The sequence below is a fragment of the Apteryx rowi genome, unplaced genomic scaffold (genome assembly GCF_003343035.1).
Source record: "Apteryx rowi isolate R43461 unplaced genomic scaffold, aptRow1 scaffold_2, whole genome shotgun sequence".
In the NCBI taxonomy this organism is placed as follows: domain Eukaryota; kingdom Metazoa; phylum Chordata; class Aves; order Apterygiformes; family Apterygidae; genus Apteryx; species Apteryx rowi.
In genome coordinates this window covers 5607953-5630279 of record NW_020448307.1, presented here as the reverse complement: position 1 = coordinate 5630279, position 22327 = coordinate 5607953, and the positions used below count along the sequence as shown (strand labels likewise).

The 22327-nt window shown below is 42.5% G+C and overlaps 2 protein-coding genes and 1 long non-coding RNA gene across 7 annotated transcripts in view; 2 read left to right on the top strand and 1 right to left on the bottom strand.

The window, feature by feature from the left end:
• Window positions 1-5621, top strand: part of FAM13B (family with sequence similarity 13 member B) — a 49217-nt gene extending 43596 nt beyond the window's left edge. For all 5 annotated transcript variants that reach the window (XM_026063136.1, XM_026063137.1, XM_026063138.1 and 2 more), the window contains 4 exons: window positions 1208-1291; window positions 1396-1568; window positions 1992-2093; window positions 3282-5621. In XM_026063136.1, the coding sequence (XP_025918921.1) occupies window positions 1208-1291; window positions 1396-1568; window positions 1992-2093; window positions 3282-3405 (483 nt within the window). In that variant the 3' untranslated portion in view covers window positions 3406-5621. The remainder of the gene's footprint in view (window positions 1-1207; window positions 1292-1395; window positions 1569-1991; window positions 2094-3281) is intronic.
• Window positions 5622-8400: 2779 nt separating this feature from the next.
• On the bottom strand, window positions 8401-21707 carry PKD2L2 (polycystin 2 like 2, transient receptor potential cation channel). The gene is made up of 14 exons (XM_026063538.1): window positions 21652-21707; window positions 21197-21345; window positions 20765-20898; window positions 19238-19494; window positions 18162-18383; window positions 17276-17504; window positions 16568-16738; window positions 14823-15004; window positions 13205-13325; window positions 12248-12349; window positions 10606-10694; window positions 10442-10511; window positions 9521-9642; window positions 8401-9029 (listed from the first exon to the last, which is right to left on the bottom strand). The coding sequence occupies exons 1-14, from the start codon at window positions 21705-21707 to the stop codon at window positions 8948-8950; spliced, it is 1986 nt and encodes a 661-aa protein (XP_025919323.1). The 3' UTR covers window positions 8401-8947.
• LOC112964768 lies at window positions 15277-16461 on the top strand. The gene is made up of 3 exons (XR_003253074.1): window positions 15277-15367; window positions 15758-15862; window positions 16363-16461. It is a non-coding gene; the product is annotated as an uncharacterized LOC112964768 (long non-coding RNA).
• Window positions 21708-22327: the final 620 nt, after the last annotated feature.

The following is a 22327-nucleotide window of genomic DNA, read 5'->3' as shown; positions in this document are numbered from 1 at the left end:
CCAGTTGCAATAAAGCCTGCCTCTCTTCTGCAGCGCAGGTTGTTGTCACCAGAGGTGTGAGTGAAAGGATTGGCATAAGAACCATTTCATTCCTTCATGTTTCACGGATGTGAGATATGTTATCAATGTCTGCAGCATCTGTAAAACATCTCTGCTTTTTTTGTTTTTGTTTTTTTTACTTCATTTCCTTCTAACTTGCAGTGCTTCCCCCCCTCCCCCCCAGTCTTGTATGTAGGTGCTTATGAGCAATATACTATGCAAGAGATGAGGAGGAGAAGGGTTTCCATATTATGCAAGGAGATGGATGTAACCTTGTTTGCAATGACTTGCAAAAAGTTGTGGAATGACAAACAGCTAACTGGCTGTTCTTCACAAACTATAATCAAAATCTTGCATGCTGACTCAGACTTGCAACACAACATAGTTTTGATATTAGTTATTTGACCCTTTTATAAGGAAGAGATCGCATAGCTGACGTGAGATAGTCCTCCACCAGATTTACATGTCTGTGCAGTGGCTTACTCAGCAGCAACTTAATCTGCTGTCTAATTTTACTCTGTTCTTAGCAATCCCCTCTCAGCTGAAGTGCATTGAGATAACGGGGCCCAGTTCAAGATCATTCCTTTCTTGCACATGCTCTCCTGAAAACCTCCTTATACTTTATTCTATCAGAGAATTCCCTTAGTTTTCTGAATTGTAGGGCAGCTTTTAGATGTACAATTCAATAGAGGGGGCTTTTCTTGTCCTTTTCAGGTGTCGTTAAGGTTGGTTTATTGCCACCTCGAATGTTGTAGGTCTAAGTCTTTCTGTGTTGCCATATTGTATTTCATGAAGAGATCATTTCTCTTGGGTATGTCTGGAGTTCTAATGAATCATCTCTGTGACTGTTCCTACAAGTTTCTAGGCAAGCAAGGGGCAGACTTTGATTTTTCTTTTCTCCATTCCGTTTCCTCAAGTCACTACCTATCGTTTTCTTTTCTCTTTTTACCCAGGTATTTCCAAGTCTTTAAAGGAATGGAATCATTTTTTCCATCAGTTTAAAAGATCCTTTGTAGTTGTTCTGTTTGTGTTCTGTAAGGATATTTAGTCTTCTGTTTTTCTGAATGAAGAAATACTTGCTAAATGCAGTGACTTGAACAAAATTATTTTTACCCCAACAGCATTTAATGCCTAATAGCATGTAATGAAACAAGCTTAAATATTTCAGGGGTCTCCATCAACCAAGAGGCGGGGGCAGGTGTTACAGCCCATTATTGAAGGTGAAACTGCCCATTTTTTTGAAGAAATTAAGGTGTGTACAATGCATTTTAAAAATATATATATATATTTCCCAGCAGATGTAATAAGGAACAGAAATATTTCATATTTTTTTGCATTTCTACTTTGATTGCTCAGGAAGAAGAGGAGGAAAGTGATGGTTTGTCTGCAGACCTGAATGATATCTTAAAAACTGCTGTCCAAGCACAGTCTGTTTTAAGCCCAGTTGAAAACTCGGAGTCTGATGTTGAAGATGGTCAGGAGAAACTGACCCGGGACCTTAGGCTGTCGAGCACCCGAGCTGCTTCTATGTACGTGTAAATAAGAAATGACTAATGCGATTACAGCAGTTGCACTGGCTGCACTTACAATCATGACATGAAATATGAAATTGAGGCAAAGGGGAACTGACAAGTTCAGCACTTACCAGGAACTGTTTGGATTGAATGACTGTTCTTTCCTCCGACATGTCTAAGATCTTTTTGTATTCAGCAAATTGTTTAGTCTTCTACATTTTCCTCAACCTATTTTCGCTGCACAGACAGCAGAAAACTTGCTCCTTTTTATTAACTACTAGTTGTTTTCAGTATTTCATCGTCAAACAGATGCCCTAATCCTTGTGGACAAGATCAATTTAGTAATAGTTCAGCTAGTTCACTTGTTTTTGAGTATGCTTTGAAGAATTTAAATTTTATTATATGGCCAACAGTATTTTCTTTCACTTGAATTTTTAGGCCGGAATTGCTGGAGCAACTGTGGAAAGCCAGAGCTGAAAAAAAGAAGCTACGCAAGACTTTACGAGAATTTGAAGAGGAGTTTTATCAACAGAACGGAAGGTTTGTTTAGCAGAAAAATAGATGCTGGACAGCAGCTTTGTTCTGTAGCCACATATTTTTTCACTTTTTAAATGAATATTGTCAAATGGAATCTAATCTGTTTTAATCTTTGCTGTGAATAATTTCTTGAAGGAGATTGGTTTCAAAGTACAACTGGTACTAGCTCATCTATTTTCTAATAGAGGAGGAAGCCTGCTCCTGAGTCTTCTGTTTCCTCTGTTAAAATCTGTAAAGCATAATAACGAAATTGGAAGAATTAGCTTTTATAAAAACTACTCAGATTGTCCCTCTGTTTTTAACAGAGGTGTTTCTTGGGCAGGGAAGTTTGGCTCTTTGCTGTTTGTTCCAGTAGGCCAGTTCAGACAGTGATAATTGCTTCACCAATAAAGGAGGTGGATCTATGGTTTTTTTCTGTATTTTGTTTAGTTATTTTAGGCATCTTGTTTGAATGCATGTTGTCATGAATTTGATTGAACCACTGCCCTGTGTGTGCAATAGGAGGTTTTTCAAGGTGTGTCACCTCATGAACAAAACTAGTAACACTTAAGAGGTAGATCATTTTCTTGACTGGTGTAAATTCTGACTTAACTACAATCTCTACTGTATTTCTCATTAACCATAAACTCCTGGACAGTCAGTTGTACAAATTTCACTAACATGGCTTCGTCATACACTTAATGAATTTGGGACATAACTCCCACTGACTGACTGGCAAATGTCGAGGTTAATAGTGAAAGGTTGATTTAAAAATAATTATTGATAGATTAATTTACTATAATTAGTCTTAAGAATAATTCTGTGCTATCAATTTGTGGGTCAGTCTCAATATAGTGAAAATGTAAATGTACCTAAGTTTTATTTGGAATTTTCTGTAATGTATACACAGGACCTGAAATGAAAGAGTCTTCATAAACTGTTAGTAAAAACTCCAGAAGAAATTATCAAAAACCTCTATAAACTATGTTACAGCAACTGTGCTGAACAAATGCACTGGCTTTTTCATGCAGTATTTTTGGTTTATGGCAATTGTAACTACAAGGAACTAAAATATAACAATATGCCTATTACTGGTGAACCACCTGCCAAAAATGTTTCTATCTGTCGTAAGCTACCTGCACATTGCTGCTTTTGTGTTTGACTTTCCGCAATACACAGGATCTTGAAACTCAGGTGTGCTTCTTTTTACAGGAACGTACAGAAAGAAGACCGGGTTCCAATGCTTGATGAGTACAGGGAGTACAAGAAAATTAAAGCCAAACTTAGGCTGTTAGAAGTCCTTATCAGCAAACAAGACTCTTCAAAATCAATATAAATTATGTTCCTCCAAAACATTGAATAACATACTATTTCCTTATGCTACCATTGTACTTATTGGGTGCTTGTGTTCATTTGTCATGCACTGTTGAAAGAATCCAGTTTGTGCACTTTATTGTGGTGCCACTATAACATGTTTGAAGGGTAAGTAGGTCCTGTCTAGAGAGCAAATAAGATTTCTAAGTTCGAGACTGCTCTATCCAACTTTAGCAAACACGGTTTCCATCAAAATTTTGTATTACATATGCATCTTGTTCCAAAAAGACTATACCATTTTGTTCTTTAGCGTTCAAGAGCTTTGAGACTTTTGGTGTTACCAACCTTTTGCATTATTGAAGAAATTACCTATACCATAATGCTACACTGAACTACTCCTGTTGCCTATTTTTTTATTATGGGGAAAAAAGTCAGCAAATTAAACACACAGCTCTTTTTCTTGGGACATTTAAAAACTGGACTGAAATTCCTTTCAAAGGACTGCTGTGGAACAACTTTAATTTTTGGTATTCTAAATTGCATCTATCACACAGTAATAATTAACATCTATGGATTTTGCTACTTAGTGGTCACGTATCCTCCTTGATAAAGATGACAGTGGACAAACCAGAAAGTGACCTTGCTTAGTGTCTTTTAAAACTTGGAAAACCGAAAAGTTATATCACATGCTGCCTACAGGACTTACGTTACTATTGTTCATTTTATCATTTTACCAGTTATTGTTTATCAGCTAGTGGTGACACAGTGTTTTGTCTGAATTGGATACTGCATCTCCACTTTCAGAAGATTTGAGGAACATAATGAACATTTCAGTGTATGGGAAATCTGATGGTGCTCAGACTTGCACAGCTCCAGCAGAAAAGACCTGGCTTAGGTCAGTTAAAATTCCACTGTACGTGAAATGAGTATGGTATCAAGGGCTAAAATCAGTGTAGCTAATGTGCACCATAAGGTGAACTGTGTCAGTTTTGAGTGAGGAAATTACTGCTGTTTATCATGATTTTGTTATACGGTTGGAGAATAAAACTAAGTGATCTAACCTTTATGATGTAAGCAAAACAGTTTATGGGCCTTGCATGATTTAGCTTCAGAGTTGAAACTAAATAATGTTTTGATGATCACATCTGCTGTGCTGAATGATGATTTCGCTAGCTTTATGCTCTGCAACAGCCATCAGCAGCTGTTTTTGATCTGGCAAAATCTAAGTGTTAATTTTAACTGGTGCTTTCTCAAATTTTTTTCTTCGATATATCAGTTTGATTGTGGCCATGTTTTGCATGCACCTACTCTCACTGCATGTTTTTTATGACTGGCTAATGTCAACACAGCTATTATTCACACTGCTTTATGAAAGACCAAAAATGAACTTTCTCACAAAGTAAGACGTGGCTAGCATGTAACCTCATAGGCTTGCTGTTCTGTCATGAAGCATATGAAATAGGTTGAAAGTAGGATTTTTAGTGCTCAGATTTCATCTGTGTACTATAGAGTACTTCTTGTTTTGTTTTACTCTGCTTGTAGGCATGTATTTTTGGAATTCAGAAAAAAAGCACTAAAACTATTGAGCACTGGTGGTATGCCTTTTTTTTTAAACAGCAAAATGATTTGGGACCTTAAAGAATTATGAGGTTAAACTAGTCTTGAGACCATTTATCAATTTAATTCAGTTCCATTGTGCAATGTACACTTCAGTTAACTTTTCTATCAGTCTGCAGACACGGGTGTATCCAAACATTGAAACTAATGTGTACTGTATAGTGTTGTACATGAATGTTTGTGTTTTATATACCACATGCAAAATGTCAATATGCACTATTTAAATGTTTTAAATAATATATTCCTCCTTTATAATGCTTAAATCTATATGATTCCAATATTTTTATAAGTGAGTGAGTGATCAGACTGGTTCCAATTCAGAATTAACAGCTGCTTTGTGTTTGTTATGCAGTGTTTGGCTGTTTATTCAGTATCGTAGATAAGCATGGCAACAGTTATGCTATGAGTGTGTTTTGTGCCATCCTTGTTGAGCAATAAATAAATGGTAGAACTAGGCATTTTGTGATATAACAGTTTTACTTTGGTAAAAGCAAAACCTATATATCTATATGGATATATAGATATGGAATATATATAACTAAACCAGATATAATTGCATTGCTATGTCTGGTGCTCATTGTATAGACTTTTATAATAAAAGTACCTTAACCTTTATTGTCATATTTTTGTTTCTTATTGTGCTTTTTCCTCCAGTACCATCTCCTAAAGACAAATGCCGCGTCCTTCACGATTCCTGTATGTATGTGTAGTTTCAGGGTGTTTGTTGCTCGGGCAGGTCCGAGTTCAGAGCCTGCCCGCTGAGCCACCAGAACCGGCGGGGCCTGGGTGCTGCGGCAGCCCTAGGCTAAGTTAGAGCAGTTTAAGCACTTACTTCACCTGTTCAGCCTGTGCCTCTCTGTGCCTCTGCCTCAGCAGAGACAGCAGGGAAGTCACCACGTCCGCTCCTGAACCGGCAGCTTGGCACGTTGTGTGATACGGGCTTGGGTTCCTGCTCGGGTGCCAGCCCGCCGTGTGACGATACAGGAGCAGACTGAGTCACGCATTCCTGCTCTAACAGCAGCAAGCTTTGGAGGAGATGGGGCAGAGAGCTGATTCAGCCATCGCAGTTCCAATTCACTGCCCATGGGGTGTGACACCTTCAGCTGCTGAGCAGTATTTTATTGTGCCTCTATATTCATAATGATCTCTTAGCCTTAAAATCAGGGTCACTTACAGCAGTTACTTCTGTATTCATGGCCAATAAATACTGCCGCTGCACGCAATCTTGTAAACACAGGAGGATGCTTTTCGTCTGGACCAAATTGATTTTTTCATTGTATGTTGGTATAAGATCATATGAAAGGTGATTATGTAGTCCTTCAAACCAGCTACTCTGTTGTACTTTTTGTGACTGCTTCCTTCTTCAGTGTGAGGCCTGGCAGAGGACAGAAAGATTCCTGACAATGGAGAGTCTGCTTGTGAGCATGTGACGGTGTGCAGGTAAGTGGGAAGAGACAGAGGGAATAAAAATTAGGAAGTGGAGGAACAGCTGAGTGAGAGGAGAGTGAGAAGGCAGTCTTCAGTATGTTCTTTAGGGTGGGACAGAATAACCTTCCCTCTGATCTGTGAAACAGTAGCTTGTATACATGGTAAGACTGAATGTTGATCCCAAGATGCTTGCATGTGCAAGCTCAGATACGCGGCTTTCCTCTAAAGATGGGGGGGAAAAAATACACGTTGTTAGGAGACCTGAAGAATGACCAAGGTCTTGCTACAGATCTGTTCTCCAATCCTCTTTCCTTACGGTTATTTACTCAGTGAAGCTTGCTGTAGTCAAGATGTTAATGAGAAGACAAAAAATCTTTCAAACGGTGGGTTGGTGGGAGCTGCTTAAAATCCATGTGTTCTAAAACAGTGAAGAAAGACACTTTAATGAAGGAAAACTACCCAGAGTTGAAGATGGTTAACAAAAATGGATGAGAAACAGTTGGGGGGAGGGGAGCAAAAATTCAAGGATGTTTCTTGCCTAAGAACCTGAGACAGCACAAACCTATAGTATTCCAAGTTCTACCTCCTTAAAGAGGTTTTCCTGGGCTGCTATTTGAGTGCAGGGCTAGGGTCTTGCCAGGAAAAGTGAGACAGGCTATAGAGAGGGTCTCCTGCGGTCTGGAAGAATAGAGCAAGGATCAGAAGTGCTTGGAAGCTCTTCCACAAAGTTCTGGGTAAGTAGCTGTGGCTAAAAGTTTCAAGACATCTTTGTATCAGAAGGGTTGCTCGGGGAAGAAAAGATGTTATGGACAATACCTCTGCTTTCCTGCATGTTAGGCTATTTAGGAATTAAGATAAAGAGAGAATCTGTGATCTAGGTTTTGTGGACTAAGTGTCCTGGGATACTGCATAGCGATGAGAACCCTTTGAAACAGAAGGCAAGAGGTAGCTTTATTTTAAACTGGTCCCTCTCAGAAGTGAGGGGATGTCTGTTTGGCCAGGAGGCCAAAGTACCAAATCACTGAGCACAGGTAGCAGGTTCTCTCTGTGGGTCTCTTCAAACGCCTCCCTACTCTTTTCTCCTTGATACAGCTCCTGCACAGTGTGATTAGACTGAGAGAGACTGGAGCCCATGCAGTACCTTGACAGTACTCCGCAGGACACAAATAAGGCTTTGTAGTATTATAAATCCTTCTAGGGTTTATACCTGCTTCAGAATACTTTGGAGGCTGGGGGTTGTGTCATGTGCCGAGATGTACAGCAGCAGGACTTCCCTGGGGCAGAGACCGCGGGGTGCAGGCTGGGTGTTGCAGCTGGTGACAGCCCTGTGTTTCCTCCTGGTGTGCACAGACAGCATTTGGACCCGTGTTTTATTTCTTCCTGTATCTCAGCTGCAGCAAAGAACAAATATTAATGGCTGCATATGAGCAGATTGTTTCTGGCCTGGACATAACACCTAGTTTATCTTCTGTTGTTTCCAGGAATAAATGTGGCAGTGGGGGAGACCCATGTGCTGTGTGAGGGCCTTTGTTCTAGCAAAATAGCTGGCCTACAAAGTAAAGATCATCCTTACTGTCAATCCTTACATGTTTTGAAAGGGTGTTTATTCTTTAAAACCATACAATCTAAAGCCTTGTGGCTAAGCAGTCCATGTATGACTGGTACTGCGCTGGCAGAGATGAAAACTTAGGTTTGGGGAGTGGCAGAGCAAAGAAGCGTGTGCTGCTCTGCCCCCCTTGCGTACCTGACACACAAAACCCTCCTGACCCCAGGAATGTCTAGCGTCTCTAGGGAAATGGGTATAAATGGATTTAGGAATAAAAAGGGCATGTTCTCAGCATTCATGTTGGTGCAGCGGTGAAGCAAACTGCCCTCTAGTGGTTCCAGTTATTAAGGCCTGGATGGAAAAAAAAAAAAAAAATCTAGAAAGAGGACTCAGATTTTATTTTTTTTCCTGAAGGTGCAAGTAACTTGTTTTGCAAAGAACAGAACAAGAATTGTTGAAAAATAACCATTAGCACTGGCAGCAGATGCACTACCAAAAAAACTCAATCTGGAGAAGTCTGGGCTAACGAACCATGTTCTGGACTCTCGTTAGTAACCGAGGAGTGCACTGAGCCAGACTGGGCCAGAAATTGAGAGAAGTGAACAGAGCAGGCCCAGGAAGCTGCCGTTGCTCGTGACCTGCTCTCTTGATCCCAAGAGCAGCTGTATCAGTGCTCCCAAAATGAGGCCGCAGAGTAAATGTCATTTGGCGTCTGTGGAGATTCCTACCCAGAACTCTGGCAAAGGCGGTGAGTTTTTGTCAGAGCTGAAACTCGCACGGAAAAGATTGTGAAGCAACAATTGTATGCTTTTATTGAGGTTCCCTCTTCTCTTATCCAGAAATAGAAAAGATTAGGGGAGAACTGCTTTTTCTTGACTTCAAATTTCAATTGCGTGAAGAATAATGCCACCTCTGTCGCCAGATGAGCTCATCCATTTTACCTTGTGACCTGGTCCGAAGTGACCTTCGACTGTTACTTTTTTTTCATAATTCTACCGAGTTTTCTGTTAACGTCATCTAATTTCTTTTCCAACTCAGCTGTATACCTGAAAAGCCTAGGACACAAAAATACAGCAACAAATCCTTGAGATAGGGCTCCCCTTAAACTTCTATTTGTAGGCCTTCCTGTTTGCTCATTTGAACTGCGACAGTTCCCAAGGGTCTAGTCCTGAAATACCCCTTCACAAGCCTAAAGGTTTCACAGTCTCTCTGCCTCTGTGGGCAGGCACAAGGGGATGTTCTGGAAGAGTGGAAATATTTTCAAATTCCAGTCCCACCTCATTTTTTGACTAATGTCCTTGCAAGCTGCTCTACTAACCAGTCTCTCCTGCTTCCACCTTCTCTCTCTCAGGGCAGTCACTGTCAGACAGTATAAAAGCACTTAAAATAATCTCTTAAAATTACTGACTTTGTAATTTCTGACTCTTCATCTCCTGTGTCTCAAGCTGTCTCTCTATAATGCTTTGGGTAACCCAAGTCAGGGCTGCTGCAGTCTGCAGCCACCCTGGTTGGGGAGAGGAGTGCAAGAACAAACTCTGACACTTACTGCTGAAATTCTTCAGGGGAGATGGAGCTCTCAGAAGTGACAGAGCCAAAGTCCTCTGTGGATGGATGCTTCTGACGAATATTCTCTTTCCGTTTCTGTACCTGTGACAACTTTGGGTAGCTCTACTCACCACCAGAGGGATTAGAAAAAAAAACAAAACCAAAAAGCAACACAGAAAAAGTCACTATGGCTTACTTGGACACCTGCTACACTCTCACGCAGAAAGACATGGGGAAAAACATACTGTCTTCTCCATCTGAAAGTACATTTTACTTCTGGTCCTTCCAAAAAGAAAGGATGCAAGAATAAATGTTTCTCTTCAGAGCTGAGAGAGATTGCAAACGTTCTGTGTGGAGTAGTGCTTATAGCTACCTATGAGACTTTTTCCTCCCTTGTTGTACAAGCACTTTTTTTAGATGTTTCAGAAGTATTTCACTGGGTTAGCTCAGGTTATGGGGTTACCAAGGTCTGCTAGGAACTTTCCTTTTGTTTAGAAAAAAAAAAGTTACAGTAATTTTTGTCCCTGCTGCAAATGGGTCTTAAGACCCAAAAGGCTGCTTTAAAACATTTTTTGTTTTCCATACATCTATTTTAATTTAACATTTGGGCAAATGTCCAGTTCACAACTTTATATCACTGCTAAAACACATTGACCTCAACCTGCTGCCAGTTCTGCTCTCATATTGTATGACCTCGTCTGAACAGAGCCTGGACAACCTTTCATTTGAACTTTGGGATATAGTTAGTGATTGATTATTTTTTAGGTCTAGCTTGAATGCTATTCCTGTGATGTTAAAAATAGTATTCTGTGGAGAAATAGTTTTTGTAAGTAAGGGTAGGTACAACTGTGACTCCTTTTGTATTACTTAACTTTTGAAATATAATCAGCAATTTCTAAGAACAGGAAAGAATAAAGCCTACCTTTGCCTCAGCAGTGCTCTCTTTGGAAAGCCTGGGAATATCTTTTCTTGTAGTGGCTGAAAATTCAGTGCTTGTCATTCACACAAACAGAAATCCTGTGAGAATAGGTGTGTGCCCAATGCAGGGAGTAACAGCAAACTCTGAAGCCTGCGCTGAGTTCCTACCTTTTCTCACTCCCCAGGCTCTTTTCTTCTGGATTTATATCGGTCTCTGATTTCTTCAACTTGAGCTTGACAAGGGCCTTATTGAACATAGACAAGGAAAGTAGAGCATGTTAAGCGAGTCGTGTGTTTAACCAGAGACACGTCTGCACAAACAGCGACTTGAAGGCGAGGAGCAGACTGTCAGCACGATGCCTTGGCAATGAAGCACAATTCCCACCAGTCTTACCGCCTTCTTGGCTTCCATTTGTTCAGCTCAGCGAAGTTACTCCGCTCTAGCTCAAATAGGTCATGAAATCCTTGAAGGTAATATCTGAGCAAATCCAGTAAGGACTTTGATTTTTTTCTGGCATTTAGTCTTGCAAGTAGTTCAGGATTAGCAAGGGGCTGAGCTTGGGTAGGGGAACCTAAGCTGTACTGTTGCTGGCCAGGGACTCCCATCCCCCTTCCCTGGCGAAAGCTGTGCTGTGCAGAAGCAATGTAACTTGTGTCTGTGTAATGCATGTAAACCTACAGAAAAATTTCAAGCAGATAAGGCTGCCAGCTCTCCTCTACAGAGTCGTCAATGTAGGCAGCCCTGCAAAAACACAGTCTGAACATACAGGTGTCTCAAGTCCCACATTTATCTCACTGGTGATGCTGTATTCCCCAGTGAAAGTCTGATCTCTGGGTGGAGGTGCTGACTTGTCCCAGCAACAGAGCTACATGCCGCCTCTCCGGCATGAGCGTTTGGCAGGAAAGGAGGAGGTCGTAATTTCAAGCAGAATTGAAAAGCTAGGGAAAGGTTTGTTCCCCCAATTGTGTTCCTTTTGGACACATAAAAATGGCCTGAACTTGGCGGGATTTTAAGGATAGACAGTTCTACTTGTTTAGTCTTCCCAGATTTCTTAGAGGCCTATTTTGGAATTTTCCAAGCCTTTAACTGAAGAGGCAAGGCTGAAAAATCCAGACTAAAGACAGAATAAAAATTAAGCTATACTGGTAATAAAATTCTAAAAGCTGTATAACTACTGGCTGTCTCTGTCATCCTCTAATTTCCTCTCCAGCTACACTTTGCCCTTGGTCTGTGTTTAAAAACCTACATCAGCTGCCCTGACTCGAGCAGTGTGGTGATCCCCTTTCCCTGCCCTTCTTCTCTCATAGCTACCCCAGTGCAAGCAGACCGTTACCCTTTCCATAGCAGTACATGTAACCCTGGATTATATCCCTAAAATGAAGCCAAAGGTACCCCTTTGGTGTGGGGCCCCTTTGTTTCAATCATGCTGGCAATATCCCTAAACTTGTGTGCAGTGTTCTTTACTTTTTCAGTTTGGAAGTACAGCAGTGGTAAACTCTAAAGAAAAGTCGATGCGAGGATATATCACAAACCAGGCTATTGCTTTTAAAAGAGGTGAGATAAAGGTAGGCTCCTTGCATCCAGAATTCCTATGCTACTTAAACCATTAATGCCCATTATGAGTTCCTATGGGCTTGACAGAAGGATGTCTCTACATTTGTCATAAGTTTATTTAAAGGAAAAAATCAAACATTGGGTGTTCTTAAACTGTTATGGCCCTAGCTAATTTAAGGCTTGTCACTAGTGATATAGCAATAGGATTCCTCCTATCTTGAATTAAAGGAGGTAGTTACAGAAGCAGGTACTTACCTGTCTAATAAGGTCACTGATCACAAATTCTTGACTCGGTATCAGTGCGAAATCTGCTTTGACTTCTGAATAGGTGTCATTTATAATAGCCAAAAACATGTTCTGCACAGGAAAGATGCAGTTAGATATTTTCTCTGCAAATCGTATTTGTATTATGCTGGATCTATGATTATATTTGGGGCTGTTTTATGCTAGGGCATGTGACTAATGGAACTGAAGAGCTTTGCTGGGTGCAGACGTTTCCAGATGTGGTTAAATTCTTTGTTAATCTTGGGGTTTTAGGGGATTTTTCTGGGGAGGAAACGCTTGGTTATTTCCTCTCTGCAGTACCAACTGAAAGATCCATTTTTCTTGGGGGTGACAGCCCTCGGGTCATGCACACGCACCTTTTCCAGATGGTGTTTCAATCTGAAGTAACTAACGAAAACACCAATCCAAACAGTCACGCATACCTGCACTTAGAGTCCCACCCAAGTCTCATTTTAACCTCCCTACCTGACAAGGCTGAAATTGTGCAGTTTTTAAGAGCTCCCAGTTAAGTTTTTAGAAATGAAAATCTGGAGAAATGGGTGCTGCAGGAGAGTGCAAGGTGCAACAACCTTGTTCCATGGTGCAAGAGCCACTTTTGTGGCTGTCTGGAGGAAGGGAAAGCTGGGAACTGGATTAACCTGGCGCTGGTATGCCGGAGGGTCAGACTACCTTGGATACAGCACCACTCCAATGCTGCTGTATAACTTCTGGCCTGGGTCACTTTGTGCCAGCTGCGAACTTGTGCAAAAGAGCTCAGGCTGTCTGTCCGCCCAGGTGCACTGAGGAGCAGCCTGGGCAAGCCAGTGTTACAGGCACAACTTTCTTCTCATGGGAGAAACACTTCCTCAGGGCACTATACGACAGAAGGTAGCAGTACGTCTCTGCCGCTTATGCAAAAGTGTAAGTGTGTGTTAAGACGACACCTACCAGCAACACGAAGAACACACAGAACACGAATGTGATGAAGTAAATAGGCCCGAGGATACTGTTTGCTTCTTCTATAGTTGCAAAATTAAAATCTCCCAGTATAATACGAAACTGCGTAAAGCTGGGAGTAAAAAGACGAGAATGACATGACTGTTAGGCTTCTCTTACAGAGCAGTATTTTAAGCACTACAAAACAAGGAAACAGACTGAATACAATTGAAAGAGACTGATTCACTGTTACCTTAGTCACTGAAGTCAACAGGTAAACCAGCATACCATTGTAAATTGGGCATTCAGTATATGTATGAGAATTTGAAATTGCAAAGGATTTTTAAAATGTCTTATAGAAGAACAGAAGATACTTTCATTTTGGATAAACTGCTTGGTATTTAACTTTTTTTAAATTATTTCCCTTTTGTTCTAGCTCCAGGATCCCACATCATCTGTTAGTACAGAAGGTAATGACATAGGTCCCTGTGTTGGGGATTTTATTCCTAAGTAAGGCAAATATGCATTTCTTTATTCCTTTGTATAGCAGCATCTTAGAACTATGTCACATCCAAGTGGATCCAAAATGAGAGATAATTTTATGCTTTAAGAGTGCATTAATTTTACATTAAAAAGCTGCTGTCAATCTGGTAAATTAAAGAAATCTCTCTAAATTTTTGACATACTGTATTGAGCTCTAGACTTATCCAGGTGGAATGGACAGAGCTGCAGTTTGATGAAACAGCTAAAAACATTGAAATTGGTGTTAGGAAAGCCCAGGACAAATGCTGCCTAACTCCATTCATAGGTTTGCACCTGCCATACAGAGCAAGACCCAGAGAGAAGGTGCAGGGAGAAAAGCAGTGCCAAGATTGTGCTAAATGCAGAGTCAAGTCCATTCTTCTAAGTGACTTCTTAGCAGCTTTTCTGTGAAACAGTCATAGACCAGAACAGAGAGCACACCAGGGTAACGGGCTAGAGTTGCTACAAGGTGCAGGGATCATCAAACCCAATTCCAAGTGCCAGCTGGAACTGATCTGATGCTGTTGCTACAGTGAGTGGCTGAAAAATTTTTGGGGAAAAAAGTAACATGGCCTGCAGATGGGGTTTGGGGAATCTCAGCTGTGCAGCTGAATGTTTCTTTGAAAGAGCTGTAATTCCTGCATGCAAGCCTCTGCTCAGAGCCACTTGGGTCTCCCAAGCAGTTTCCACTGTTGTTTGCATGCAGGGAGCTGTATCGCACACCCAGCAGCAGGTCTGCTTGGTAGTTTCAAGCTCCTGCTTTCCAAGAGGCAAAACAGAACAGCCCTCGCGCAGGCCTACCAGATTGCCCAGGGCTCTGGTTACACGCTCTGTCCTGCAAAGTTGTGTTGAGAGTCTGGGGGGGACAGTGATGTCCCTTGGGTGAACTACTCCTGAGATTTGCCTCTCTGAGCTGTTTACTGTATATGTTGTGTCTTCCGCGCATATGATGGCTTTGGTAAACAGCTTCTAGGGCCAACAAAGATGGTTTCACTCTGTAAAATGGGCTTAAGGAGTTGGAGGCTTGTACTCTAAGTTCTGCTTAGGTGAGACTGTTTGGACCTGAAGCAAGTGGGGTCTGTACCAAAAGGTTTAGAAAGTTGCATACATGCAGTTTTGAAACGTGGAAAACTCATCAACTTGTGACCCGAAGACCAGATAGCCTAACTGTGCATATGCAAAAAAAATGATAAAGAACATGATGGCAAATCCAATGATGTCCTTGGCACAGCGGGATAAAGTGGAGGACAGCTGAGTCATGGTTTTGTTAAACCTTATGTATTTAAATATCTGCAAGAGAAAAGACATAATTGTTACTGGGAGATCAAAATATACTGTCTCTTCTTAACAGAATTTCTGGAATGTTATCTGTAATCATAATTTACAGGTTAAATCTTATCTGGAAGTAAGTTGTGTGCCCAGATATGTTAGTGGTATGAATCTGTAAGGAGCACTAGGCCTGAGTGTGTTCCTGGGGAAGAGGAGCATTCTGCAGAGTGAATATGTTTAATTGCTGAAGCTAATCGTGTGTGAACAGGTCCTACCTGGTGCTGGGATGCGTGATCTGCTCTGGCAGATGTGGACCTCTGGTCAAGGAGATGTGCAAGACATACCACCCTCCTGCATCTGAGGATTCCCCGCGGGGCTGAGTTGGTAAGGAGCTGTCTCTTTTAATTTGAATCTAAAACAAGGCCTGAACAAAATCGCACTGTCCTTGTTCCATGACAGTTGTTAATTAGGAACACAGTTGTGCTACTACATTAATAGTAACCAGTTTACGGGGGGACAATGCGAGGGAATGGGCAGCCAGCGCAAAGAAGGGACATAACAAGGAAGGCTGTAACCGAACTGGTCAACAGCCAGTGCTCCCAAACTGCTTCTTCATACACCCTTGGCTTGGGAGGTGGAGGAAGGCCAAAAGCCTGTTTATTTTAAAAGGACATGACCCAGAGAGCAGAGATGGAGTATGTTTAAGTATGCGGGGTTTGATCTAAAGAGGGATCTCTTCTGGTGGATATGAACATCTCCCCTTCTGTTTTCCAGCTGCTTTGTGCTGGGTGCTTTACCAATGCCTTAGGAGAGAGGGCCCGTAAGCAGCCTGGGACTCGGCAGAGAAGGCAGTTTCATCCAGCGCCTGGGAGTACTGAAGTACAAACCAAACTGGAGACGCTGCTTGTGTGCTGGGCGCAGGGGAAGGGATGCAGACCTCAGTCAGGGTCTGCAGGGTTTGGTAGACTAGAAGTAGTGGCATGCAAACATGCAGGACTGGTTTGGCCCCAGAGCACCCGGTTAGGAATAAAAGTAGCCTTTTATCTTAGAGAAGCTGGCTGCTCTGTCCTGAGACCAGCAAATCCATTTGCAAGTAAGAATGAAACTAAAGGGGTCCTGCCACAAAGCCATTTTGGAATCAAGTTCAGGCACATTTTGGCTTCCTCTGCAGTTAAAAACCAGCTAGTGTTTTCATAGCTCTTAGCTATGAGAGCTATGAATAGCTTCACCTATTAAAACTATGCCATCTGTATAGGTCAGGCTGTGACTGGGGTAATAGGGGTCTAGGAAAAGACGGAGTTTGAGGAGGCTGTTTGGGCACGGTTATTTCCCAGCTGTTCCAAAGGAGACAGCTGACAACATGCAAAATTATTTTTTAGACAGGTGTGGAATTTGTGACCCATGTTTATGAGAATTCCCTAAACAAGGAGATAATTTTAAACTCTTCTGGAATCTTATAAACAAAATTCCCCCTTTTAGGCCAGCCTTTGCAGTCCACCCATGGAAAGGTAAGAGCAAATATTTATAATATGCTTAAAAACACTATGATTCTCGAGTACAATAAAAGCGAGTAAGAGCCTATACCTTTATCCAAGCAAAGAAGACATTGACGGCAATCATGTTGTTGTAATGGACTTGCCAGGATGCAAGGAAGTAAAAGTCTGGATACACAGAAGAATTAGACAGCAGCTCTTCCATTAACAGGGACACTTCTACAGTGCGGTAGATATTGAAAGCAATGGCAAGGATAGATATCTGAAGGAAAGCAGAAGCCAGTGAAACTAAAGTTTAGTTACCTCCCTCTCTTCAGATTCGTCATTTTGCACAGGAAAGACTTTATTGATTTCAGTAAGCCCTTGATTAGATTTCAAGAACCTGAGCTTATTAGATGTTTGGTCATAAACTTTTTATAGGATACTTTATTGGCCAAATTATTTGTAATTGTACTATGCTAATGTTGGATTTGTACTATGTAATATACTGCATACATTCTAATTTTACTATGGTAACCCTGTTCTGTGCTTGTGCCTCCCAGCTCTGCAAGGAATACAGTTAAAACATAAAAGATGGACAAAGGATGGAAAGGACATGGAGCCCCACAGCAAGCTGACAGCAAGGCAGGAAGTGTTCAGGTGTTGTGAACCCCAGTGGGCCGTACGGTTTCTTCAGTGTACTACAGTGGGTGACTGACTCTAACCAGGAAAAGATTTGGGCTGTTTTGGCTTGTTGGCTGGCTATTCAGTACTACCCTAAGCTGGCAAGCACAGAGGTAAGAGTTGACGGGCAGCTCACCATCACCACCAGTATATCCAGCCAGTTCCAGACACTTCTGAAATATTCTGTTTTCAGTTTTGCTATTTTTATAGCTGCCTGGATTATGAATGTGATGACAAAGAGGCAAAAGGTGATTTCGCAAGAGGCCAGGAAGTAATCATAATACGTGACGTATCTGAGGAGCTTCACGGAGTAGATATGTGAGGAGGTGAGAACACCCCCAGTGGCAGGGAACTCTACCACCAACCTGGAAAAAATTGGGGACTGGTGTTAGTTACCATTACTCTAAATCATCTCAGCCCTTAATATTCTAATATGAATTATTACTATGTTAATAATACCTAACTGGGACTCCGGTTAGGCCAAACGCTTATGCAAAATGGGCAACTTGATAACTCCTGCACCTCTAAGATCTTCTTATAAAGGTAAAGCTCAGTCCCCCATGAAGAAAGTACTATGCGGTAGGGAAAGCTGAGACAAAAACAAGAAGCTCTTGAGACACCCAAGTGATAGTGTTTGGTCAAAAGTCTTTAAAGAAACAGTGTTTCAGGAGAGCAGATATTCTCTGCCATACCCTGAGTTTGAGACTCTGTCTTTTCCCTCCACTAGCTGACAACAGGACCGATAATCCAATTTTTGACTTTGCAAAAGGCTGTGCAATCAGTTCCAACTGACAGCAGCAACCACCTGTACAGACCAGAGACACCTATTCGAAAGACTGGAAATGAAGGATCTGTGTCTGCTCCCTGCACTAGCTGGATTTCTGTATTTTTTAAAGAATTACTCTCTTGCCAGCTGCTGCCTAACTGTGTACGCCAGAGGTGAACAGCCTTTCCTTGTGTCCTTAAGGAAGCACCATGCCTCAGTAAATTGGATTTCACATGTAATAAAGGTAAGAACTCACCTGATTATGCAGAAAAGGTTTACATTAGCGTTATACATAGAGAAGTCAATAAACACAACCCTGGTTCCTCTAGTGAGCCAGCTGTTCTGCCTGAGAAACACCAGCTTCTCCATGCTCTTCTGCTTTGACTTAGGTAAAGTGAATATAAATCCTCCGTTGCTGTACAAGCCCACATATCCCCAGTACCAGGGGGATAAAGAGGAGACGGAGACGTATTTCCACCTATCAGAAATGGGAAACAAAGCCACTCATCCTAAGGAAACTGGACTGAAGTAAGCTTTAATTTCTATTATATAAAATTTCTTGCTAGTTCTTGTGTTCTACTGCATTCACCACCAACTTTTTAAGACAGACCTTTAAATAATTCTTTCCTCTACATCAAGTATGCACAAGACATATGGCCTTAAAATATTCCATTTTACTTAGCTATTCAGTACATTCACAAAACAGCAATTGCTTATGAATCTTGAGTTTGCCCAAAGTGGACTAGATGGTTTATTACCTTAAAACCTTTATAGGTAAATGCAGCATCTCTGGTTTGCACAGTTCATTGTTAATGTGGCACGTTCGCATGCTCTTTCACAGGGCTAAATCAATGCTAAATGAAATGTGTGAAGCAGCCTGTTTGGCTCTGTTTCCAGGGCATTTTAGCATGATACCGATTTATAAACATGTGATTTAAATTCAGGCCTCGTATAACTGAACATTTCTCCAGAGATGTTAGTGGAGAGAGATCCATTAACATGTGCTTTTGCTGAACTGGGCTCACTGTTTCCAGTTCTTCCTGTCCCTCCTCTATAAATTTTCCATGCCAAATTCCTGTCTATAATGTTGGCGCAAAACCAAATCCATGGTTTGTCTCAACGTAAACAAGTGAAAAACTCAGCTCACTGCATATACAGTTCTTACTAACTTTAACTTACTAACCTTAAGGATTTATTTAGGTTTTATCAGTGGAGTTTTCAAAAACATTTCTGCATTTGATGCCTGGTTCCAATTGAAAGTATTGTAATTTTGAAAATCTCTTATACATATATATCCAAAAGAAGCCACAAGAAAATCTGAAGAATACTTACTCAGACCCGTTCTTTAGACCAAAAGCTGACCTGTCTTCAGCTCGATAGCGATATTCACAGTAACACTCTTTTAAAAAAGTCTGGAAATATGGGTAGATGGAACAGGTGCCGTTGCGTACTTTTAGCTGGCGAATCTGGGCTACTCCTAACAGTAAGTTCTCATAGTAAATATGGCTGCTGTTTTTCTGGATGGTTAATGTCATGTTGTTATACCATTTGTCCCAGTAGAGTCCATCCAAGAGGGGTCCTTCTGCAAACTATATATACCAGCAAGGTTAAAGATTCAAAAAAAGATTAGAATACCACTTTTACCCAGCTCTTTCATATACAAATCTCTACAGGGTTTTCAGGTTACCTATGGCTAGAGAGTCTTAAGCTAGGACACAAGGAATGACCGCTGATGCACTGTCTTATTAAAAGGTATATCTGCATTTTTCTATGAGTCAGTTCTGTTCCCTATGCAGTTCTATCAGAGACTTGTAACGGGATTGTTCAGCTCAAGACAAGAGCATATACTGGAGTTTCATTGAAAATATATGTCTCTGTTGAATTTTAAACAAATATGTTTAAACACATAAACGTTTGATGTTGTGCTGACACCATCTGTTGTTAATCACACTCTCTGAAGACCTGTTTTGAGACATATATTTCTGATTGTGTTTTGGTCATCTGAATCTACATGAAGAAATATTTATTTCTGAAGGAAGGGAAAAATTTCCTCCTTCCTGGCTGTTCCTTAGATGCAGATAAAGAGCATTACACTTGCAGATAATATTATTTAAAACACATGCCCCTGTGGTTTGGCACCATCTGATCATGTATTACAACTGCTTCTAGTACATCAGCATGTATATCGTAGAGCAAGGGCTCACTATTTTATGGACTAGCAATAATCCACAGAGCAGACACAATGATAAGAGGGAATACAGTTCCTCCAAATGAATTGTTATAACCAGGCATTTCCATTTTGAAGGAGAAGTAGGAGGGGAAACTTTGCTTCCCAATGTCAGCTGGGCAACACCAGTAATTCTGGGGAGTCCTTCAGCTAGTCGTAAAAATAGAAATATACATTTTGCAACCATCACTGAATGTGGTTGGAAAGCTAATAGCATACCAGGTGAACCAAGATGGCAGGTTCCCCTGGCTGGCCCAGGGGAAACCGCACCAAACAGCTTATAAAAATGGCCTTTTTTTTTTTTTTAAACAACTGAAAATGAAAAGAACTGTAAGCCCCAAATTTTTCTGTTTTGTTAAAGCCTAAGAGTGAGAATATCATGCAGCAGTTAATTAGCATACAATTTTCCTTGGTTTATTCAGGCTCTCCATCAGAAGCATCAATATTACTATTTGTCCCCTGGATTTTTTTTTTATGACTTTAAGAAGTTATTCAGCTTTTTTTCAGCTGTGAGGTGCAACATTTAGCAGGCAGATTTTAGGAGAGCCAAGGGAAAGCGCTGCTTTGAACTAACACCAGGATCTTGCTCCCCTGCCTGCGCCCTAAGAAAACATTCGCAGTTCAAGCCTTACCTTCCAGAAATCAGCTGTGCTGCCAAGACTCCTGAAAGTAATCCCACCTGCCTCAGAGGAAGAGGTTTCCAGAAAGAGATGCGACATAACTTTGTTCAAGTAGTACATGTCCGTGCTCACCATTCCAAACGTCACTAGAAGGGGAAAAGGTGGATGCTTGTAAACTGAAATAAGGGGATGACGATGGCTTCTAAACATGTCATCCCTTCTTCAATCATCATTAAGAGTCACGCTACTAGAAAAAGGCAGGTGGAGCAATTTTGACTTATAAATGACACTTCTGGCTGGTGGACAGGTGGAGTTAAGGATTAAATAACTCTACACCCCCCCTCAGACCACTGTTATATAGTGAAAGACGTATAGCTCGTTCATTGCCGGACTGCAGACGAGTCACTTGCTGTTTGAAGCCACCTAATTCGGTTGTAGACTTACATATGCAGAGATCTGTCAGGAAAACGATGTAGACGAGCAGCTCCCGCAGGGTCGTTCTGAGCTCCAGCTCTTTGCTGTAGCTGGGACGCGGCCTCCCAACGCCTAAACCTGCGCAAGGAAGGGGAAGGGGGCGATGGGGGTGTTGGACCCTGAAAACGAGAAAGGCCCAGGGAGACCGCGCGCCCCCGCCCCGAGTCTGCCGCAACCGTTAGTAACTCGGGGGGGCTCAGGGGGCCCCGAGGGCTCGGCGGCGGCTCTGAGGGCGCCTGGCCTGCCCCGGGCGTCGTGTGAGGCTCGCCGTTGCCGTGGCGCAGCGCCAGAAAACAGGTTCAGCGCGCCCCGCAGCCGCGCAAGGAGCCGGGGGGGGGGGAGCGGGGGCGCCCCTGGGTGCTCCCGGGGGCGGTGAGGAGCCCTCAGCCCCGCGGGGGGCGCCCGGCGCCGCTTTCCCTCCGCGCCCGCCCGCACCGGCGCCGCTGAGGCGCTGCTCCAGCGGGGGCCGCCGCGGCTCCATGGCGGCGCCTCCCGCCGCGCCCCGCGTTTGAATCGCAACGGGCGGCGCCGCCGCGCCCCGGCCCGGCCCGGCCCGGGGGGGGGATTTCCGGGGGGGGGGTGGCTGCAGCCACCGCCCTCTCTCCGTGGGTCTCCTGAGCTTTTTTAATTATTATTGTTCCCTAGGGGCTGATGTTCAGACCTCTCTGGCAGTAAGGCTGTTCCGCCCCGTAACGCGGCTCGGTAGTGCCGGCGTGTGGCGGGACCGCGCTTCCCGCCCGGCACCCAGAGCTGCTCCTCCGGGAAGGGGGGATTAAATGATAAATTAGTGTTGGATCGCTTCTGGGCTAAGCGTTGGGCCAGCTCCCTGCTTTGGGAGGTTCCCTTCGCCTTGTGCGAGGCGGCGGGAGAAGAGAATATGTTCATTTAAGCGTGTATTTGCGTGGCGTGGCAGTCGCCGCGCTCAGGACAGGCCCGCGCTAGGCCTGCCGCTGCTGTGGGGTGGCATGAAGTTCAGACCTTATTTCTGCTGCAGCAAAAAATAAAACTATCTTTCTAAGATGCTTTTGCAATCTGGTGACTCGCGGCAGTGTTACTGTGCGTGCTCACAGGCGACTTCACGCTAGCTCCAGCTTTGCGAGT

Coding starts and splice junctions, on each gene's coding strand:
- PKD2L2 (XM_026063538.1), bottom strand. CDS start 21,707: ATGGAGCCGCGGCGGCCCCCGCTGGAGCAGCGCCTCAGCGGCGCCGGT. Junction 13,326..14,822: donor TCCACGTTTCAAAACTGCAT/GTATGCAACTTT, acceptor TTTTACTCCCAG/CTTTACGCAGTTTCGTATTA. Junction 10,695..12,247: donor TCAGTGACCTTATTAGACAG/GTAAGTACCTGC, acceptor CTTTCCTTGTCT/ATGTTCAATAAGGCCCTTGT.